Source organism: Cynara cardunculus (assembly GCF_001531365.2).
Source record: "Cynara cardunculus var. scolymus isolate 2C chromosome LG 13, CcrdV1, whole genome shotgun sequence".
Taxonomy (NCBI): Eukaryota; Viridiplantae; Streptophyta; class Magnoliopsida; order Asterales; family Asteraceae; genus Cynara; species Cynara cardunculus.
The window spans coordinates 3,551,967-3,575,051 of NC_037540.1; the positions used below are offsets into that span (position 1 = coordinate 3,551,967).

At 34.6% G+C, this 23,085-nt stretch overlaps 3 protein-coding genes across 4 annotated transcripts; all 3 read right to left on the bottom strand.

Annotated features, from left to right (window-relative positions):
- Nucleotides 1–1,590: 1,590 nt before the first annotated feature.
- On the bottom strand, nt 1,591–10,637 carry LOC112525587 (protein GDAP2 homolog). Of its 2 annotated transcripts, none has more exons than XM_025135772.1 (15): nt 10,571–10,637; nt 9,787–10,112; nt 9,052–9,129; nt 8,795–8,850; nt 6,448–6,567; nt 6,273–6,343; nt 5,212–5,305; nt 4,761–4,970; nt 4,249–4,500; nt 3,924–4,032; nt 3,645–3,712; nt 3,446–3,515; nt 2,848–2,922; nt 2,045–2,136; nt 1,591–1,910 (listed from the first exon to the last, which is right to left on the bottom strand). In XM_025135772.1, the coding sequence occupies exons 2-15, from the start codon at nt 10,090–10,092 to the stop codon at nt 1,835–1,837; spliced, it is 1,677 nt and encodes a 558-aa protein (XP_024991540.1). In that variant the 5' UTR covers nt 10,093–10,112; nt 10,571–10,637; the 3' UTR covers nt 1,591–1,834. The 2 variants fall into 2 exon arrangements, with proteins under 2 accessions (XP_024991540.1, XP_024991541.1); XM_025135773.1 differs by having other exon boundaries at nt 9,787–10,109; nt 10,571–10,623.
- Nucleotides 10,638–12,833: 2,196 nt separating this feature from the next.
- On the bottom strand, nt 12,834–14,390 carry LOC112524317 (pentatricopeptide repeat-containing protein At5g66520-like). The gene has a single exon (XM_025134094.1). It carries the CDS (start codon nt 14,388–14,390, stop codon nt 12,834–12,836), a length of 1,557 nt encoding a protein of 518 aa, XP_024989862.1.
- A 2,721-nt stretch (nt 14,391–17,111) lies between these two features.
- Nucleotides 17,112–22,828, bottom strand: LOC112525813 (receptor-like protein 12). Its single transcript, XM_025136092.1, has 11 exons — nt 22,521–22,828; nt 21,759–21,906; nt 21,525–21,596; nt 21,266–21,337; nt 19,148–19,219; nt 18,901–19,044; nt 18,730–18,810; nt 18,549–18,620; nt 18,381–18,452; nt 17,766–17,837; nt 17,112–17,416 (listed from the first exon to the last, which is right to left on the bottom strand). Exons 1-11 carry the CDS (start codon nt 22,615–22,617, stop codon nt 17,326–17,328), a joined length of 993 nt encoding a protein of 330 aa, XP_024991860.1. The 5' UTR covers nt 22,618–22,828; the 3' UTR covers nt 17,112–17,325.
- Between the last annotated feature and the right edge of the window lie 257 nt (nt 22,829–23,085).

A 23,085-nucleotide genomic window follows, 5' to 3' on the forward strand; every position in this document is an offset into this window, starting at 1 on the left:
TAATTTATCATCTCAATATACATTTAAAAGATTTTTTATAAAATATTAATAATATATTCTATTGGTGGAATTGAATAAAATAATCATTTCTCTATCTTAACATCAATTTTTAGGGCGTATTGGTTCGCAAATTCTCGTAAATTTTAAAGGAATCTGATGGAATTGAAATGTTTTTCATTGACCAAATTTCATTCTTTCGTTTGGTTCATTCTTTTTCACGAAAAGAATCTTCAAAATCCTACAAATAAAGAAATTTAACATTCCTTAACAACTACATTGTATTTTGATGGAATGAAATTTTCTATCTTCATAATACCAAATATGTCTTTAACCCAATATGCCTTTAATCTCATAAAACCCAATATGACCATTGTTGACCAACTCTGACCACCGTCGACCACCGCCACCTGAACCACCATCGACCATCGCCATCTGAACCACCGTCGACCATCGCCATCTAAACCACCGTCGACCATCGCTACCTGAACCACCATCGACCATCGCCATTTGAACCACCGCCGGCCACCACCGTCGATTACCATCGATCTAAACCACCGCTGACTATTACCGATCTGAACCATCGCCGACCACCGCTGATCTGAACCACCGTTGACCACCTCCATCTGAACCATCGCGGACCACCATCGATAACCACTGCCAACCACCGCCATCTGAACCGCTGTGGACCACAACCAATCTGAAGCACCGTTGACCTCCATCGATTTAGTAACATCATTTGGCTTATGGTTATATTTGGGTTTTGATTTTATATTGTTTTACATATCAAATAATTATTTTATTAAATTATTTTTAGTTTTAAAATAATTAAAATTTTCAAAAACGGCATTTTGGTCATTTATTAATATTTCATTCTAATTCCAAAGTTACATTATATGAAGCAAACATATAGATTCTAATTCTTTAATAGATTCAATTTCAATGTCTGATAACCAAACAAGTGGACAAACCTAACAATAGTCCATTCCAATTCATTCAAAGTCAAATTCATTTAACAAATTTCATTCCATCCGAAAACATTCTGCGAACCAAATGCCACCTTAGAGAATTCTCTAAACTTGAAGTTTTTTCATATTTTCTCTATTTTAAAGAAACATTATAGAGAACAAAAAGTTGATTTTTCTATTTAAAAAAGCTGTTAAAGATACTCTAAATAATCAAAATCCTCTTTAATTCCATTTTCATACTTTTTTTGCTAAAAAATATAAATACAATAGCTAAATTTTAATAGTAATTGGTAGTGGAGAATCCAAAGGCAATGAACAAAGATATATAGTAGCTTAGGGGGTAATTTTGTCTTTTTAAAAAAAGTGAATAGAAATAGATTTTCCTTTACATATGCAATGAAATAATAAAATTCATAAACAATAAAATCTATAAATTCCTTTGTGGTCACGGATGTTCAAATACAGTGACTCCGAGCTATCTGCAAAGCAGATGGTCCCCCAGATTAGTCGGCTCACATAACGGATTTGATATCCAGATTAATCAAAAAATAAATTCCATATAACAAACCAAACAGTTGGATCAAATCATTGTAAATTTTAATGGGAACCTTGATCAGAAATTCTCTGATAACAATATCATATTCATATATTACTTTTACAAGTGATAACATGTGTACTAAAACATCATCATTCCAAACAATAAACAATTTCTCATACAAGAAAGAAGCTAAATTTCAAAACTTTACACCAAAAAAAGAATAGCTTCACAAGTCACATTTATAAAAACACCCAAATTCTGAATACAAAAAACTTGTGCGACCAACTCGTTATTTTCCCACGGGTTCGATTCACAAAAACGGCTTCTTTGCCTAAGGTCGATGATATACGTATTTCGTTCTTGGATCCACAATAAGCCCTTTTCCTCCGTTCACTTCCAGGTCGTGCCTAAATATGCCAAAACATGTACCAAACGTAAGCAATTGATCCTTGGTCAATGGAGTGAACAAAAAAACACCAACAATGGAAAACGAAACCAATATATCCCACAGAAAATTAGGTTTGGGAAATTAAGACTCAACTGGAACACGAAGTCGGGGATAGTTAGCTGCTCACGAGGAACGTATCTGAAAAGCTGAAGAAGTCGATCAACGTATACAGCCTTTTTCCACACCTGTGAATCAATATCCCTTCGTATAAGAAAACAAAAAGAAAGCAGCTCTCACGAAAATTGTAACAATCTCGGTTTTGGGTTGTCTCATATGATCATGGCGTAATGTATCCTTTCTTGTCAATTTCCATATCATTACAGACTATTGATTTCGTCAAAATGGGGTGTATATGAGATGAGGAGGCTTGTGAACCAGCTCATCAAGACGCATGGCAAGCTTGAGCCAAGCCAACCAGATCAGTTAGCTATCTAAGCAAAGCTAGAAAACTCAGCAAGCCAACATGAGCTTATTCGAGTCTATACAAGCCACTTAGTGTAACTTATAATTTTTAGCCTACTAATCTTAACTTGAAGGAAACTTCCAATCGTAATTTTCAGATGATGTCATATCTGTACAAGCCATAGCAAGCCAAGCAAATGCTGAGAGCTTATATGAGCTCATACGCACCAAATCCACACACAAGTTGAGCTTTAGGTGAGTTTTGAGCCTGAGCTACATTTTAATTTTTGCAATCTTGGCGAGCCACAAGCCAAGTCTAAGCCAACCTACTCTTTTCACAAGCCAAGCTCCGAATAGAAAAAAGCCTACACTCAGCTGTGCTCAAATGCATCCTTAGTCTTTTGCAATTTTATTGAACATTTAAACTACTTAATCCATATGACATGTTGCAATTTTCAAAAGACGAAGGAAATTTCAATCATGATTGTACGTACCATGCCATCCACTAATAGTTGCAATGCAAGTATGGCAGCTTTCAGTCCAAACGTTGGGTGAAGAACGTATATTGCCTGCATTTGTCGGAAATAGAAGCATAAGTGAGTAAAACAATCACATAAGACAATAAATACCAAAAATCTACACCAGCCATCCATGAAAATTGCTACATTTCTTCATGTAACATCTTATTTTTGTGGAAAAATTACTAGTCAAAATTACATGTTTGTCTATTATCATCATTGTTTTCTACTCTTTGGAGTAGAGTTTGCATACATCCTAACCCCAAACCCCACCTCCGGGTGGGATATACTGGGCTGGTTTGATTTGGTTTGATTTTTCTATTATCATCATTGCAAATAAACTCTATACCATTGATTTGGGTGCACAAGATTCCTTTATTCACTTGGGTTGAAAGATGCATAGTCAAACATGTTATTTGAACCATTGTCGTCACCAAAGGGTCATTTACCCAGCGGTACCCGGGTTACCGGTTGAGCCCAACATCCCGTAAGATCAAGGGTTCAAACCTCAGTGTGTAGTATTTTTCGTATATAATATTTTATACTTTTGGTGAAGACTTGTTATGTAGCTTACATGAAGATTACGCTGGCATTTCCTGCCAAGTATTTGCTGCAATCTCCTCATAAATCCCAGGTCTGGCTGCCTGGTAACTCCATAAAATGATACATAAAAAGTGAATTCAAGTGGGTAATGGTCCAATATATTATATGTAAAATAAAAACAGAAAAAAAGTGTTTATGGATTATGATGAGCTAAAGTATTGAGAACTCACACTTGTAAAGATGCAGCAGAATGGAAGTAAACAATGCTAAAAGGTTTTTGAATCAAGGGCTCGAACTCCTGAAAATTTAACAATTTCAATCGAGGATTCATGTTCTATAAAGCTACGAGCGCATCATGAAGGAGACAGTAGATGGTCAGCACTCAAAAGTCACTCAATTCCTCCATGGAACTATGTGAAACAGCATGCTTTACAACTCTTGTGACCATGTTATTCTCACTCCAAAAACATCACAATACTTGGAGGACATGTTCCAAGAAGAGTTTTTACCTTTATTACATAGAGAACAAATCTTTCAAGATCGAGACAACGGAGGAGAAAATGTGCTCCGACTACAACCATTACTGGACGACCTTCACTGTCTACCCCTCCCCGGTACCTGAAATAAATGCACTGCATGTAAGCACTAAATGCATACCAATCAACACTGAAAACCAAAATAAAATTGTTGGTGAAGGATGACAACTCGTTCTTAAACCAATCAATGGCAGAAATAAAAATAAGTTTACTCCTATTCGAATTTTGTCGGTCTTCAAAAAGAATTTTGTAGTACACCATAAAAAGAACCTTTATTTAAAACCCAACAGCTACTTACAAAATCTTCATTTCTGTTATTTCAGAAAGATTAAGAGAATTTGCTTTGGCAAGGTATCTAGAATGGAGAGAGTATTCTTCAGCAGCAGAAAGTGCTGGACCCCCAAGATCACCAAACCCTAGCATTTTAGCAAAGTTGAACCCGTTTTGTGCTCGGGCAGTTCTTTCCCATTGTTCCTTGCGCCGCTGATCAGGATCTTTTATCAACGACATGAAAGCTGGATCTAAATATGATTCCAAATATGAAGAGTTCCTGTCATGAGAATATCTATAAGTACCAAACACCGATGATTAGATGAATATAAGGTTCCATTCCTTCATTTTTCTATTCTTTAGTTTGTGGCTCCCACTTCATTTCTTCTCGCAACCCACAATCGAATCATAAATGGGAGCCACAAAATAAACCAAAGAAACGTGGTATATCCCACCCAAATGGAAAGATTAAATGGCCAAAATGAATGGGATCTGCAATAACTTTAAAGTGCTCAGAAACGAGTATCAGAAGTCACTAACCGTCTAGCCAACCCGAGATCACTGACAGGAACATCTAGTGACGCTCGGGGAGGTTTAGGACTAGCCTTCTTCGCATTTGGTAAGGGCTTTATTCTGATTTTTCGTTCATCTATAACTGTCTCACCATTTTCATCTCCAACATCAGCAGGAAGCTTCGAAACTGCAATTTCTTCCTCCTTTTTATCACGGGGAAAGTAGAGCGGAAGTAGTCTACATTTGTAAAGCATATATGCATGCACATTTTTAGAGCGATGTCATATTAGCAAAAGATTTACTTGTAACAGCACAAAGCCATTTACATCACATGTCAGACTGAAGGCTGATTACTATAGAATACTGATATTTAAGATACTGGGGACGGGACCCCAGGAATATTTTAATTCAAAGAAAATAAAAAATGACCAAATTTAAGATCGGCAAAACAGGAAAACAAATACATCCACTAGCTTACCTCTTATATATTTCAGTATCATTTGCTGAAGTCAAACAAAAGACTACGCCTGTAATTTTATCCTTTTGTTTCTCAAGGAACCGACGGACAGTTCCTGATAGAAATAAGCATCAGTAACTATGAAGTAGCAGTTGAGTACAAGTATCATATAGGCAAAAATACAAAATAATTATGTGTAATGGATATGACTTCTCTAAACACATGTATGTTCATTAGAAGCTACTAAATGAGGCTGCTATATAAAACTAAATGAACTCCGTATATCCCGGAGGTGGAGTCTAGGGGTGGGATATATGCACACTTGACCTCTAACCCGAAGAGTAAAATGGTTGTTTCTGTGGAGACCCTCAGCTTGTGCAAAGCGTGCTGAAAAAAAACAAAGTTTCCCCAAAAGGTTTGAAAAAACCAAAAGAAGAAAAAATCTAGACTTTGTAAAAGAAGAACTTGAGACAAGAAAGGCAGATATGCTAAATTTTGAAGCCCGATCAGATAAATCGTTCATTTCATCTTCAACAACAAGATGCACTGCCTTACACTTCAAAGTTCACAGCATAGAAAAATTTGCATTCTTTGTCAAATATTTCCTGTATGTAGCCATCAAGGGAGGTACATTTTAATGTATTAAATCATTCATCCATTTCCTGCGTTTGCATGCCTTAAATCTCGAGCTCTGTGTTATATACTTCATTTGTCGCATGAAAATTGCCACTTCAAATTGGTACGTAGTTTATTCTAAAATATTCTTTAATAAAAACAAATAAAGAAATCTTGTCAACACAAATCAATAACATCAACTTATTGTAAATATGATAATTAGCAAATAGACATTTTTAAATATGAATCTTTCCGAAAAACGGAATGGTCATCCAAAAAAGTAAGTGGAAGTACACACACACATATGCACATATGTGCATGTTAAAGTGAGAGCGTACTCATGAAGGCCATCATAGTCACCACTTTCACCAATGATAGAATATAATGCATATAATTGGCATGGCATATTCAAGCAGAAACATGATTTGTGTAAAGGGAACATAAGAAGCATAAAAGGGATTTCTTACTTATTGCCACATGAGCGGCTGGTTCCCGTGGGTAATTTTTTGCCTCCGTGTATATACAGCCCATAGCAATGCTGCATTCACATATTTCATTGGATAATAAGCTCATTATAACAAATGGAGCAGACTACATGAAATATAATAAATGATTGTATGCAGCCTATGGGTCTGAAACAACCTCTGAAGCCCGTTCTCAATGAGGAGTTCTAGACAAGAACGATAGCAGTGGCTCAAGGCATTTTCTGCTGCAGTATGATATTTTACAGCATACTTAGGCCCAACTGTATGTATAACCCTCCTGCAAGAGAAACATAACGTATAATTAGGTGTGTTAGTGAACAATTTGTAGTATATTGAAACAAATTATCGTCCTTGAGAACACTAAGAATAATAGTAAAATTATAACAAAATGCATGTAGTTTCAAACATGAAAGGCTCATATGCATCCATCATCCAACTTTGTTTTGTTACAGATTGAAACTAAAGGAGCTAGTCTTATATGAACTGATGCTAACTATATTCGGTTTTACACTGCAAGGAAAGAAAAAAGGGAAATACTAAATGGGGAAAGAAGAAAACAATACTCAATTAGATTTAGTCTGGCAAGATGATGAAGTGCCAAAAAAATTCATCTGTTTAGGCTCATGATTATAAAACCATCTTGGATTTTACTTCAGTATGTCTACAAGCACACAGAAAATATGAAAGCATAGAGAAGACTACAAAATCCAAAAAGAGCCCTAAATGATAGTATTGAAGCAAGAAGGGAGTTCTTAAATGAATAATGAGGACAAGGATGAAAACCAAAAAGAATCTTGAAAAAACTAAAATGGTGTCTACCGCTTATGTCGTTAAGTCGGGTTGCAGTTGATAGAAATCAGCAAAATGTATGGGTTCTAGTTTATGACCAAATCTATCTTGTGTCTTAGTAGAGTTGCATTATTATAATTAAGAACTGAATCTTCTAAAAGAGGACCAACTTGCATCTTTTTTATACAAGAGATTCCATTCACCGCCAAGGAGCATTCATTCCTTCCAAATTCCTATCATTCCTCCCCATATTGAACCCTTACCCCAAAAGCAATTAAAGGGGATCTTCTAGCAGAAGCATATCAACACCATAATCATTTCTCATCAGGAAAGATACCACATATATCACAGCAAGTCTTCAACTGAACAAATAAATGCCCATAAGCCCCATGGTTACAATATGTGGCTGGAATATCAATCCCTCAAGTTAAGCAAAAAGGGAAGTGATGAAATGCGATAGCAAAGGTATAGAATTTACTATAAAAACTACTAAGATCTATTCAGATTCGTGAGTGACAGGAAATAGAATTTAAGTTGTTTGTTTGATGGCCAATCACCAGTGGTGAATTACCTAAAGCAAAAGGTGAGACAGTCCTACCAAGGACATATAAGTTTGCACAATGCTGTCAAATGTGAATGTGTTCAAAGGGTGGATGCAAGCTAATATCAAATCTATTATCTTCTATTCCAACGCTGCCATGATAACATTTTTTTTAACTTACTCTAAATAAATAAACTAACAGCTATTACCTTTCTTAATCCGTTTTTGAGTATGAATGTACAACATAAAATTTTGAGTATAAATGGATATGAACAGGTGCCATCTCTTTTTGTATTTTTGAACCTTATTTTAAGTTATTTTCCTATTTTGGTGCATACACGTTCTAATACAAATTCACTTTATTTCCCAATCTCTTATCAAGAGAAAACACAAATATAAACAAGTAAATATCCCTTTATTGAGCTAGCTAGCTAGCATAGACGGGAGGAAGGGAGCTAGAAAGGTAGAGGCTGGGGGTAGGGTTACAGAGCCCAGTTACGTTGCCAGATACCTAAGTTAGATTCAGATGTGTGGTTTTCTTACATTGGCGATATTTCCTTGTACTTCCTTCTGTTTGTATATTGTTTCTAACTCATAACTAGCTTTCCAAAAGTTATTGTATCTGCCATCCTTGTCTCACGTTCTTTTGCAAAATCTTCCTCTTTTTTAGCTAACTTTCTTTTGTGAAGGCTTCTAACAATGTATTTCCTCAAAACTTTTAGCTAACTTTCTCTCTTTCACACACTTTTAACAAGTCGTGAGTCTTCATGGAAGCAGTTGCTCTACTCTTTGGGGGTGGAGGTCAGGTATGCGTGCATCATACCCCCCCCCCCTCCCGACTACACCTCCGGGCGGGATTTACTCGGCTAATTTAGTTTTGTTTGGTAAATATCCCTTCATGGATAAAGCTTAATAGCTTTGATGTCAAATCCTATGTGTAGGTAAACACTATATAAAGGAGGCATTAGTGCTTAAAAAAATCACATTACGACTGTACAAGTCACCTAATCACAACTTACATGTCAGTTTGCTTGTCATTGTAACAACGAGTGATTCAGATTATAGATCTTATATGCATAGAGGTTAATGTCGTAAATTCGTAATTGTCATTAGCTTTTACAGCTTCACCTGATAGTATAAAGAAAAGAATTTGATCAAACAAGCCAAAGCCCACCTTGCAGGTAGATCGTAAGCATTGGTGACTTTTGCCATTCCTGTTCTGCAGCCACCCTGAGGCAAAGAAGTTGCATCACATATCTTCCCATCACCAGAAAATTTTCATAAAGACATCCAGCATTCCAACTATGACACCATGGGGAAAAGATCTATGGGTATACCGAATTCTTTGATTCTTTTTAAATATCAACACATGTTATACAGAAGATGGCCTTTCATTTCAAGAAATAACTATAAATAGAAAGATCGTGTTACCAATGTCGCACATTCTTCAGCAAGACCAGGCCCAGCCGCAGCATGCAAACCAGGACTGCAGTGAGCTTCATCCAAATTCTGCCAACAAGAAACATCTTATGAAAAGCTGTACAGCCTGTACTAGCATCAATAATTTCCAACCCTAGCATGGAACGTTCTAGATGCTCAACTCTAGGGAAAGGATACAAAACAGTTGCAGGATTCACTTCTTGAGGTTTCAGGCGCATCCGACTGAATTTATAAGTTTAATGTAGGGTGACAACACAAATTTGAAGGCATCAGGGCAAATCTTAAGTGCAAAAGTGTATTATGGCAGTGGATAACATCAATTCACTGGATAACGTTAATTCATTTTACATCTTAGATGTAAAATCTTGAATTCATTATTTCTCTAGTACATAAATATACCTACATAACTAACTTAAGTTATACAACAGCATTTTGAATGAGAATTCATCGATTTTCATTGGCATTAACAAGCACAAAACAATAAAGAGGCATGAAAATAATAAGTTATTAGATTTTAAGAAAGAAAAGTGGCTTGTCAACTACTAGACTACATGAAAATTAAGCTATACCAGTCATGTTTCTAGGTAAGCCATTTACGTACGTATAATAATGATGTGCACATATGAGAGTATATCAATAATAAACAGTTAAACACTAAATATTCAATAAAGAAACGCACATTACCGATCTCCACTCTGGCAACAAACATAAGAATTAACTGCTCACCTCATTCGAAGAGTTAACAACAGCATCTACCTCAAGATTCCACGGGTTTCCTCTCCAAAGATAAATCTTCGAGTTAACTTCATGATCAACAGGAAACCTAGAAACTTTTCCACTACTTCCTTCCCCAGAAGATGAAGTTAACGGATCAGGGAAGTGCGAATTTGGAAAATTGGGATCTTCAATTTCATAAGAATATCGAAAATCCCCATCACTCCATCTAGGAACTTCATCAAGAGTCACCACAGCATCTCCGTTGTCAGTTGGTTGTCCACCACGGGTCGTGGTTGTCGCCATATGCCGGTACATTTGTTGCCTCCACCACCCTTCTTTATCCACAAGAAGAATAATGACAATTATTATCCCATCTATCCCTCTCAACTCACACAAGTTCAAAAAACCGCCATTACAAGTTTTTCAACCCCCAAACACCTTCATCATACCAAAAAAATTAAACAAATTCTATTAAGCACCATAACTTTGCCCACAACAAAATCTAGGGAAATTAGGGATGTGGGCAAATTGCCGAATTACATCAAAATCAAAATCAACTTGATGCAAAACTGAATAAGGGTATCAAAAAAATTCCTTCAAAAACATAATCGTCGATTGAAGTTTCAATAATTTCGGTAAATTAACTAAATAAAAGGAAATTTTGCATCATATCATGATCATCATATAGGAACATGAAACAAACAAGCACAAATTCAGAATTATTCGAAATTACACTAACTGGATTAAACGTAACAGACGCATGTTGAGATGCATAAACTGAAATTACAATTACCTGCTAATCGGTGAGAGATTTGAGGCTGTCAATTCAGAGAGAAGAGAGACATCGACAATTATTGGCTGGACCTTGGTAGAGCTTATGTAAAATTACAATAAAATTAAAAACCAAAATAAAATTAAAAAAAAACACCCGGAGCTTCATTGTTTTTGTGTGGTTACGACTACGGCTTTTGAATGTTGCCAGAATCACCCTCCATCTTTTCCTCTTTTTACCTTTGTGGTCCCTGTCAATAAATATGGTTCTATGTCATCCTAGAGATCCGAAAACACCCGGCCCGGGCCTTCCAAACGGTGAACAAAAATGAGGCCCGGACCGGATCGGGTTTTGAGGTTGACATAGGGCTTGATCAGTCTTTTCTAGATTGAGCTTTTTCGGGTTTTACCAAGTTTTTTCAGGTCCGATTTTTTCAGATCGAATCAGATCTCCAAATTTCTGTCCAATCGGGCTTTAATCTTGAGCCTTTTTGTGCCATCTTTATGTCATTCAAATTCAAGTATAAAATCCAAGATCGAATCAATAAATGTATTGAAAAGTTGGCTCTTTTACTTGGGAAAAATGGATGCATTGCATATAAAAATAAAAACATATTTTTATTCATTATTTTACTTTAAGGAATTTGTTTTTAAACAGTACAGTATCAATTGTTGATATAGAACTGATTAACATATGTAAAACTTGACATGCTTTTAATGTAAACATTTTTCAAAAGGTAAACTAAAAGAGTGTTTGGGATTGCTTATTTAAAGTGTTTATTGACTTATTCCGGTGTGGTATCGGTAATAAACAATTTTTAATGTTTGGATGAAAAGAAAAAAAAAACTGCTTATACCGATATCAAACCAGTAATATCTAACTTTACAGAAGTTCCTATTTTAGGTTCCAAAATCTATTTTGAAATACCAAGTTCTAAAACTTTCCATTTTAAGCAACCAAAATAAAACTAATTTTTCCTTTTATTCTTATTTTAAAAATTAATTCGGTCATGTGACCCTTAATTGAAATTTTTCCAAAGTTAATGCCTCAAAATATAAACTCTGGAAAATTGGTTCATATAAAATATAAATAAAAATAAAGTTGAATTAAATTATTTAATAAACATTTTTTAATTATGTTTTTTAAAATAAAAATATGTTTTTTTAAAACTGTTTATGGAATTGTACGTTTGTGTTGGAATATCCTCATTGAATCCATTTTGTAAGCATCTAATAACGTGCAAGTTTCAAATTGGGCACATGATAGCAAAAATGTTTGGTATTTTTTTTAACCATGGATTTATGGGTTAATTTATATTTTATATGCATTGATTTTTTAATCGATCATAATAGTCTGGAGTCATTGTAGGTGAATTTCCATAGCCATAAAGACTTTATCAACGTCTGGATTCAAACTCGGAGTAGATGAGATTTTTCACTGTATCCCTTTAACCAAATGGTTAGAAATGTTTGGTATTTGTAGAAAACGGGCAGTTGCTAGTTATATATCTTAAAACGATGAAGATACTTATATTGTTTTTATTTTAAAACACAGTAATTTTGATCGTTTGACGATCATGACTTCCCGTCAACTCGAAAATACAACAAGACTCTTTCGATTTTTATTGAATTAATCTCTCTTTCTTAATTGATAACGATAAAATATTATCATATACGTGTAAGGTTATGGTCATTACTGCCTTCATATTCTCTCATTAGTTTCGTGATTTCAAAAAGTTTCGTATATCATCAATGAAATTATAAGATCCATGCGAACATTTGAAATTGTCGTGAGATTATTACTTGAACACCGGAGATGAAGGATCCAATGGTTATTATATATTCATAAATAAATACCAACTATTTAATTTAAAAAACTAGTAAATTGTCACTTCATACCAACTTTAAGGTAAAAACCAATGTTGTTATAAGAAATCTGCACAATGTAAATTTTTATAAGAAATTAAGAATTTGGAGATGTTCAACTTTCCAATAATACCCTTCAAATTAGCCGTTAACACGATTTAAGACATTGAAAAATACAAAAAAGCCCAAACTAGTTATTTAAAAAAAAAAAAAACAGCCGTTGGAGGTCCTTGACCGATCCATATCATCCTAAAATCGATCCTTCGGTCTCGATCTTATCCGGCGGTTTTCAACTCCGAAACAAGGACTTCTGCTCGCATCAGCTGGTGGTGCGGCGATTGGCGGCATACCTGTTGTTATCGTGGTGGCCAGTGGCGGCAACTGGTGGTGGTGCAAGGTTGTATATGCTTCTGCTCACATCAATCCAACTGCCTATTCAAATTCTCCAAAAGTGTGTGAATCTCTTCTATCCTACGATTCGTTTTCTCGCCAACAACAAACTCGTTAACGACACCACAAACCTCAATAGAACTGCACCCAGGTACTTTATCCAGCCCTCGGGTTTTCATCAACTTTCTAGTCCGTTGCAGGCTATCAACATCATCAGTACTCGAATATAAATTAGACATGAGTACGTAAACCCCACTATCGCTTTCTAATTCCATCAGTTTCTCCGCTGCCATTTGCGCAAATTCTATCTGTTTATGGCTCTGGCAAGCACTTAGTAATGCTCGCCATGCCACGGCTGCTTCTTTTGGGCTACAAGAATTCGGTATTTTTTGGATTATATCATACGCTTCTTTAAATAAACCAGCTCTGCCAAGAAGATCGATTATGCAAATGTAGTGTTCGGTTTTTGGGTTGATATTGTATTCATTACACATTCTGTTGAAAAACTTTAAACCTTCGTGTTGCATACCGGAATGACTACAAGCGGTGAATACAGCAATGAAAGTAACATCATCCGGTTGAACTCCGGCCACCTCCATTTCTGAAAACAATCTAAGAGCGCGTAATCCTTTCCCATGAATTGCTAGTCCCGAGATCATAACATTCCAGCAAATGGTATCTCTTTCAGGCATTTCATCGAACACTTTCTTAGCAACATCCAACTTCCCACATTTACAATACATATCCATCAATGCAGTGCCTAATTTCACACTATAACGCAATTTTATCTCATTCAGCAGTTTATGAATCCAAATCCCAATCTCGAGTGCTCCTAAATGAGCACAAGCACCAAGTATGCTCACGAATAGAGCCTCATCAGGCACAATGCTTGTTGATTGCATTAAACGAAACATCTCTAAACCCTCTTTAAAACAATTATTCTGCACATACCCAGAAATCATAGAACCCCAAATTCCTCTATCCTTAATCGGTGCTTCATCAAACGCAACTCGAGCCAGCTCAACATCCCCGATTTTAGCATACCCAGATATCAAAACTGTCCATGACACAACACATCGCCTTGGCATTTCATCAAACACATACCGTGCATCTTCCATGTTACCAAACAAAGAATACATCATGATCAAGGTGTTTCCCACAAAACTATCAAACAAAAACCCCAATTTCAAACAATGCCCATGAACCAGCTCTCCAAGACGAAAATTTTCCATGTATGCACAAACTTTCAACATGTAAGGAAGTGTGTAATTATCAGGATACATACCGTTCTCAAGCATCCGATTGTATAACTGAAACGACATCTTCAATTCGTTTCGAAACAAGCAAGCTTTGATCATGGTATTATATAAACAATTAGAGGGTTGTTTAGTGTGTTGTAAGATATTTAAGCCATGCGACAAGCCACCATGATGATGAGGCTGTGAACAGAAAGCCAATAACCTGCTCAAAGCATAGTGATTTTCTCCTAGGCCACATGTAATTGCTTGACCATGAACTTGTTTTAGTTGCTTCATGTTGTTGCATTTCTCTAGCAGCAAAAGGCATCTTCCGGTCGTTGTTGACATTAGAGCCCACGATCTTCATCGAGCAAGATTAAGAACGAGATCTAGCAAACCCCCGGCCACCATGTTCATACATATTTATGGCCGTTTCGTATTTTTCATTCGGAGGAAAATTTATAGCAATCCCCATATTCGTTATTAGTTTCATAGTGAGGGGTGTTTGTTGATGCTATTAATTTATTATAAATTAAAATGGTTTAACTTTTTTAAAAACTTATTATAACCAGTTTGATATCGATATAAGCTATTTATCCAAATACTTAAAAGTGATTATTACTGATGTTACATAAAAATAAGTCAATAAATTATTTTTATAAGCAATCCCAAATACCCCCTGAGTCTCTTTGGTTAGACCGGTCTATTCATGTGACATCATTACATTTTAACTTCACAATAAAACATTGCATAAGTAAAAATTCAAACATTTATAACAAAACACTGTGAAAGTTATCTTCACAATATTTTACTGCAAAAGTTATTTTCACAATGTTTTACTGTAAAGTTTCAACCGTAAAAATTTCATGGGTCTCAAGAAAACATTATGGTTTCACATAATCATAGATCTCATCATTAAATTAAACACTGTATTTTATGTAGAAGTTAAAAAATTATGCGATTAATAAAATCTTTTTATATCGTCCCAAATTAAAATTAGTTTAAAATAGTGGGATGAATTTGATGGTAACTTGAGAACCAAATCTTTCTATCTATACTATATTGTAAATTATTTGATAAAAACTTTTAAAAACTATTTTTATGTATTAAGTACTGTTTATTGATGCATATTACTCAAAATTCAAGATTACAAGTAAATTGTGCGTATGTACAACGTATTAAAACACCATGTTTGAATTCAGGTAACTAACCGCAGATAAATATAATCAAATACCGGATAGGTATATTATTTTAAATATAAAAAAATCTAAACTATATTTAAGATGATTATTGAATTCTAACAAAATACTAATTATTACATTTATAAAAAAAAACTATATTGTTAAAACATAAACAAATAATTCATTATTAATTCTAAATTAAATTACAATAGAAATTGAATTAAAGAAATTTAAAAAAATATATTTAATTTGATACTAAAATCGATATATTTTTTTCAAAAATTTATTATACCTTCAAATCTATATTTTATTGAAAAAATAAAAATATTATCGTTTTTCAGTACTACATAAAATAATATTATAACATCGACGAAGATAGAATAAAACGAAACATTAAAATCGAGATGTATCTCGTTGCATTACGCGAGTACCATTCTAATGATAAAAAATAAAGAGTAAATTATCTATGTGGTTTGTTGAAAATTGCAATTTTTGTTTTATATTTTTTAAATTTCACAAATTTTATTCATGTAATTTTATAATTTATTGTTCTTTTTGTTCTTATCATTTACAATATACTCTTGTTTTCGTTCTTGTAATGTATAACTCATTGACATTTTCGTTCATCGTACTTAAAGGTAGTTAGCATCTCGAATAGAATATTCTTATAATAACTATATGACACTCATATCGTGATTTTTATCTTGAACTTGATGTGAAATGACATTTTAAACCACAAGGGTGGTGCTTGATTGGTCTGAGCTTGGCTCCAAATGTCAAAAGTACCAAGAGATCTCAGGTTCAAATCCACGGAGGAATAAAAAATCCCCTTGTAGTCACGAGGTTCAAATGCGGTGACTTCGGGCTATCTGCAAAGCAAGGTGGTCGCCCTAAGATTAGTCGACTTGCATAACGAGTTAGATATCCAAGTTAATAAAAAAAATGACATTTTAATATTTTTATACATATTCTTTTGGAAATTTTCGTAGTTTTTTGTATAGTTATTAATGTTGAAAAAGTAAACGAAACCCATGAAAAAAATTCTTATAAGAACGGCCATTGTGAAGTTTTATATAGGTTTTGAATTTAGTAAGTTGGAAATTATTCGACAATAATAAGTACAAAAATGAGTATATGAATAAAAATCATAATTTCAAAACTGGATGTACAAAAATTGTAATTTTTGATAAATTATAGGGACTAAAAATGTAATTTACTCAAATAAATAATAATGCTTTGATGCTTTTATTTTAAATTGCTAAAGTAATCATATTTTTTCGTATTCTAATTCAAGCTTATTTATATGTTTGTTATAAAGTATAATATATTTATGATATTGGTTTTAATTTACAAGTATTTGCAATTTTCTTATTATTAAATAATGTTTAGTTATTTAATTACTAATTATTAGTTTTAAAAAATTGATAAATTATCAAATAATTTATTATGAAAAAAACATAAAAAAACAACTTACAAAACATGATAACTCAGCTATTGGTGTCAACAGTTCCCCTAAAAATCGTGTTAACTTTCATTAAAAGAGAATTTTGTCTGATTCAAATGTATGTGACGATAGACTCGAATCATATATTAATAACCATCATTGTATGATTATTAGGCTTTTGATCCATGGTATTAATCAAGTCTTATAATCCTACAACCTTCATGTGTATGTTTATGTTTCTTTAAAAGGATAAATGTGTAATTATGTCATCTATTTTACAAGAAAAACACTATATTTGGATAACATATTGAAAGATTGAATCATTGGAGTTTAAAGAGCAACAAAAACGCTATTTTAACGTATGGTCGGAGTTGTTGTAAGATATGAACGCGATTTACAAAAACGGAGAAATGCCATTATATAACGTGGTGCTCGAATTCATAAAACGCAAAAAAGATCAATTAATGCTATGTACTATACAAGTAAATTCCTTTGGAACATTGAGAGGTTTATCAGGTATATGATGTTTGAGCTACAACAGGTAACGAGAATACGACTTCGAGATTCTTGTAGGAGAACCTGTGATGAATGCTTGTTTTCGTGGGGGTGTATCGTAAACTAACTATTCACTAGACACAAATCCGAGTAATGAAGTTGATTAAAACAAGAAATCTGAGTCCGAGAGTTCAAGTACTTTGTGAATGCCAATCGGGTTCACCCCAGGCTTAAATGCATTTCCTTCGATGTACCTGCAAATCCACGATACTATTAGTATTAGACGCAAGACTCCTAAAATGCAAACATGGTAACCTCACCAAAACCGAACCAAATGTACCCGGTATATCGCGCTTGAAAGTAGGTCTGGGACAAACATGCTCAGTATACCCACTCGGAAGTAGGTTTGGGACAAACGTAGACAATATATCTCACTCGAAATTAATTATGTCTGAGAGGCGTAGAACGTAGACAGACTTTTCCTCTGCCCCCAAGGGGGTAGAGGGACCGTTTCTGTGAAGACCTCCCCCCCTCCATGAGAAAATGTTTTGCAGAGACAAAAATTGTCGAGTTGGAAGGAGAGAACGAAAGGAGGAAGCTTACAATTCTTTCAAATATGGATGCTTATAGAAGGCATCAGGAATCCTCCCACTAAATTGATTGTGATCCAGGTACCTGAAATTTGGACACACAAAGCTCAAATCAGATCTCTTGCACTCTCTCTCAATCACAAGCAACCCCGATAAATTGTGATGCGTAACTACCATCGCACCATACGTATGTTTGCTGAAAATGTGAGGGAATAGTAACTAAAATAGAATCATACCCTCAGATGAAATTTTGGGAATTAATGGAGTATCTAGAAACCACAAGAATAGAATCTTTAAAGCAAATGTTACCAATACTTTGTAATAGTGAGTAAAAAAATAACTTCCTATTACAACTACTCCAAAGAAGGAAATCTTGCATTGATTTTGGGACAGAAGGAATAAGTAATTTGCATCAATGCCATTGACTAGCATGCTGAACATTCAATCTGATTTATAAGAGTTGGTTATAATCAAAACATTGATTATATTTGGGTTGAAGTTCATTTTCCAATGAATTAGTTTTGCACCCTCTCAATCAATAGCTCAAATTTGATAAGTTATCTTGGAGTCACCGCACATCATCACTTAAGCTACGAGTCGATAGACAACGGGATATGAGCATACTTACAAGTAAGTTAATTTGGGAATATGAGCAACTCCAAATGGTACTATCCCAGACATTTTGTTGTAAGATAAATGCCTGAAACAAACACAATATACATTAACATTAGTTTAAAGATACCAGCTTTCAATAGAATTTTGGTCTATAAAACATATTTGCGTATTCAATACTCACAAAATTTCCAGATTGGTCAAGTTTGCAAGCTGCGCCGGAATACCTCCCGTCAGATGGTTATTATTTAGATAACTGCAAATTCCATTATGCGGGTAAATAAAATCTTCAAAACAGCATAGATAGATGGAACTAGGGATTGGAAGTGGAAAAACTTTGAAGTTGCCAACAAGAATGAACATACAGGTTGCGCAGAGCTGGAAAACATCCTTCTATACGTATCAGTTCCCTGATAGTTCCAACCAAATGATTGTCACCAACATCCCTACAAACACGGTTTCTCATTCAGATTATCAGAGGGCTTCATATTTGCAAGCTTAACAGATAAAACGGTAGTGAAAAAGATGAATAGTACAAATGGCGAAGATTTTGTAAGGAGCCCAATTCTGGTGGAATACGCCCAATGAACCGATTTTGGTGCAGATGAAGATACTGTAGCTCTGGGAGATTAGCAAGCTCCCTGGGTATTTCCCCTTTAAAGTTATTGAAACTCAAATAGCTGCAAGTCAAATGAGCAAGTAATCCAATCAGAATCAGATGTTTCTCTCATAGATAGTCAGTCGAAGAAGTATTTATCACATCAAAAGGAAAAAAAAACTCACAGGTGTGTTAATTTCTTCAGTTCACCTATTTCAGGAGGAATGACATCCTGCAGCTTATTCCACCTCAAATTACTGGAAAAGAACAACACCCATTACCAAAAATGAGTTCTAGTCGGTTGGTGATTACTTTGTTAAGCATATAGAAGTAGGATTCTAATTTGTGATGACCATGTGAAGTGAGGATTAGTATGGGTGGAATGAGTGTCTTATCTGCCTAGATGTAGCATTGGCCTACATGGAAAGTTGCATTAAATGCATGAAGTATGTCATCTAGACTACCACCAATTAAGACGCACATAAGTTGCGAGAGTGAGAAAGAACAAAAGAACCACTCATATCATAAGCAGCTGGAAAACCATGTGTGTTAAGCGAGATTTCTGAGTTTCATTAAAGTGTCTATCTAGTGTGTTCGGTAAAAGGGGATTTCCAAACAAGCCGGCTTTCAAGTTCAAAGATTTTAGCAGCAGTGTTCCAAAAAAGCATCAAGCAGAGCTAGATGGTCCAGTGACCTTCCAGTACTTGGTTACTTAAGCAGGAATTAAACAGAAGCATAAGAGGTTCATTTTAAAATATAAAATATAACTATCAATGCCGATGATATTATGTAGTTTGGTATTTTAGAAGTGAATTATTGAGCTGAGTATCAACTTCGGTGACATCATACAATCATTCCCAATCTGTTTGGTGGAAATGTTGTGGGCCTTTTCAATCTTCCATGGAGGAGAGAGATGAGTAAGATTGACAAAAACGAGAACTTAAGGAATTATTCTGCATTAAGATATTGAATTTCCCATGAAAACTCAAGGAAACTATTCTGTTTCAGAAAGGAATTTGCCAGGTTTGACAACTTAACGCAATTTGAAAAGCCAAACTTATGTTACGTCTAGTCCTTTACAAGAGTAAAAGTACAATCTCGGGAAGTTTAATCTGATTTCTGATTGTTTAACCTATTTTAAATTTATAATTATCAGATTATTTAGACATCAGATGTAAGCCAAGATAATGCAGGGCATGTATCACAGGTTGCATGGTGGGTGCATCGTACCTATGTTATTCCCATGAAAACTAGAGATATAAGATGATCAAAAAATGTGTAAATTCGCATAACACCGTCTAGCCCTTGCAATGGGACAGCAATACTTGAGTCAAACTTCAAGATTTTCTCTTCTCTTATTTATAACTAGTCCATTAGCAGGGAATCCTTTGTGGTAGTTCTTTTCCTGATATCATATAATTTGAATATTTGAAGTTTATTTCACCAACTTCCATTAACCAACCACTTTGGAGGACATTTACTTAGAAGCTTATTTTTCATTTCGAACTACATTAATATTGTAGGATATAAAGTTTGGTTAAGATTCTGCATTATCTTTTGAGGCATTCTATAAATGGCACCAAGTCTTTTAGATTTTATTGAAGATCTTTTAGAACTATGTTTAATTGTTTATGTCTATTTGGTCTCATTTTCGCTGCAGATTTGGGACGTTACAGTTATATGCCTCTTTGCATTTGTGATATTCTATCAGCTGCATTACTAAAAGCCAATTAATTGAATTTTAAATAAGCTTATAAACTTTGAATAAGACTCATTAGTGGCTTATATTTGTTCGTTTAAGATTTGTCCTCTTTAAAAAAAATAACTTAATAATTAAATATCAATTTCACATATAGAGTCTTACCTGTTCGATAGTTACAATTGCACTAACAACCCAAATCTTTATGTTAAGAAATCTAATCACAACTTCATGCTCCAGCAACATTTATAAGTTAACATAATGTTGGAATATAGTAGGCCATACCAGTGACAAACCAACAGACCACGTACCAAAAAAGAGGGTTGGCGATCTAAATGTGGCTAAACTACTAAAACCTACAGGTCTAGAAGCATAACATATTAAGACGTTACAAAAAGGTTGCAGACTCATAGCATTCTTAATCCAGATAGTTATGAACCGCAAAGACGATTAGTTGATGCATGATCCTTGCATGTGTCAAGTACACCAAGGCATATTGATAATCATGACAATATCTAAAAAGCAATAGAGATTATATGAACACTAGCTATATGCAGAAGCACCACAAATGACTGATATAAAGTGTTCTGGTAAAGCATTATACAGTATTTTAAGCCGCTTTAAACGCCCGATTTGAGGTGGAATTGGTCCAGTCAATTTATTGTTGTGGAGATCCCTGCCAAGAAAAATGAAGTAAAAATAAAAAAGACAAATCCAAGCCAAACCATTATTTCCGATAGTAACAAACTAAGAACTTCCACTAATTAACTTCACCATCAACCATAATTTAAAAATAAAGGTGCAAACAACTGAACAAATTAAGCAACATTAAAAAATGAGTAAATTAGGACAGAAAATCGTACAGCCTAGTAAGATCCAGCAGATTGGTTACAGCAGTAGGAAAAGCCCCAACAATTGACACCGCATATACTTCCCTGCAATGATGTAGTTGGAACCAATGCAGACACTTTTAGAAATTATCAGATTGGTTTCACAATTTCAAAATTCATGCCACATACATGCAAAATTTTGGAACAGGTTAAGAGCAGCAGTTTTCATCATCTAACATCTTTTAACCATGGGGAAGTGACACTTACAGTTCAGTAACTACTCTATAATCACCTTGCGTGGAGCAAGTGACGCCAGACCAAGCTGGTAAATCACCATCTCCACATGGATCATCTCCAACCCATGCATACACCACCCTCCATCCAAGAGATGCTTTAATTTCGTTAAGAGCTTTCACTGCAAGAAATGAAAGATGTTACTAGTTCACTCAAAAACAGCTTAATCATACTTCCATTTTCGTTATTTCAGATCAAACTCTCACAAATTACACATCAAAAAGATTTTATCAGAGTTCCTCGAACCAAACAAAAAAAGTATTATAGACACCAATATGACAGTTTCTAGAGGACTGTCAAGAGATAGAACTGCTGGATGCCAACATCTTCCAATTTATGGATTTTTGGAACTTAATTCGGTAGCTTGGAATTATAATTGAATTAAAAATCAGTCTAAAGTTCGAATCAAAACCAAATTACGAATCCGATCCCTAACATTGATTCTACTCTATCAATAGCCGTCCTAACATACGTTCAAAGGTTAGTAAATCAAATCCACACCAAGTAAATCATCCCAAAAAGTAAACAAACCATTTTGAATTTCCCTACAAATGATGGGATCTAAGAGCAACTGAAGAGTCAGATTAAGTAACAAAATCACAAACACTCATACTGAATTTAAAAATAAAGAAACGAAGTAATAGCGTATCTTCTGAATATATGGTTAGACAATAACATATGAGATCATGTGTCCCGAGTCCCGACTAAATATGCAAAATACAATCGAGAAATTACCGTCTCTTTTTAGGGTTTTGCAGTGCACAGCAACGTTGAAAAGGCAAAGAAGTAGTATAAGCAATGAAAATCCAGTAGAAACTCGAAGACGCGGCATTGTTGATGTGGATTTGGAATCCCCTTTTTGCTTTCAGAATTTCAAATTCGCATTTGTTCTTATTTTCTTTGCCTGTATGTATATATCAAGTAGATCGTGATACTAATCAAAAGACTGTGTGTGCATCCGAGTAAGATCTCAGACCGAAGGGGAGAGAGAGAGAGAGAGATTTTCAGCAGTGAGACAACGCGTAAGGTTTGGCCTGTTATCGTCGGCGGGTCCTTGAACGCCATTTTCAACGGAAAAGTTTAAAAGTGATTCAAGACGATTTTTTTAAACCAAATAAGTCTATGAATATTTAAAAACACTAGAAACTTACTCGCGCAATGCAGCGAGATACATCGTGATTTTAATATTTCATTTCATTYTTTATCTCAGTCGATGTTATAATATGACTTTATGTGATTTTGAGAAATCGATGATGTTTTTATTTTTGAATAAAATATATGTTTGAAGATATCATAAAAA

What these genes read in the sequence shown, in the direction of transcription:
- LOC112525587 (XM_025135772.1), bottom strand. Translation starts at nt 10,092, where the DNA reads ATGTACCGGCATATGGCGACAACCACGACCCGTGGTGGACAACCAACT. An exon ending in GCTTACGATCTACCTGCAAG is followed by an intron (nt 6,568 to 8,794) that starts GTGGGCTTTGGC and finishes TTTCTCTTGCAG; the next exon opens with GAGGGTTATACATACAGTTG. An exon ending in AACTATTAGTGGATGGCATG is followed by an intron (nt 2,137 to 2,847) that starts GTACGTACAATC and finishes ATTGATTCACAG; the next exon opens with GTGTGGAAAAAGGCTGTATA.
- LOC112525813 (XM_025136092.1), bottom strand. Translation starts at nt 22,617, where the DNA reads ATGCCGCGTCTTCGAGTTTCTACTGGATTTTCATTGCTTATACTACTT. An exon ending in TTTCCAGCTCTGCGCAACCT is followed by an intron (nt 18,621 to 18,729) that starts GTATGTTCATTC and finishes TGGAATTTGCAG; the next exon opens with TTATCTAAATAATAACCATC. An exon ending in TTGACCAATCTGGAAATTTT is followed by an intron (nt 18,453 to 18,548) that starts GTGAGTATTGAA and finishes TGTTTGTTTCAG; the next exon opens with GCATTTATCTTACAACAAAA.
- LOC112524317 (XM_025134094.1), bottom strand. Translation starts at nt 14,390, where the DNA reads ATGTCAACAACGACCGGAAGATGCCTTTTGCTGCTAGAGAAATGCAAC.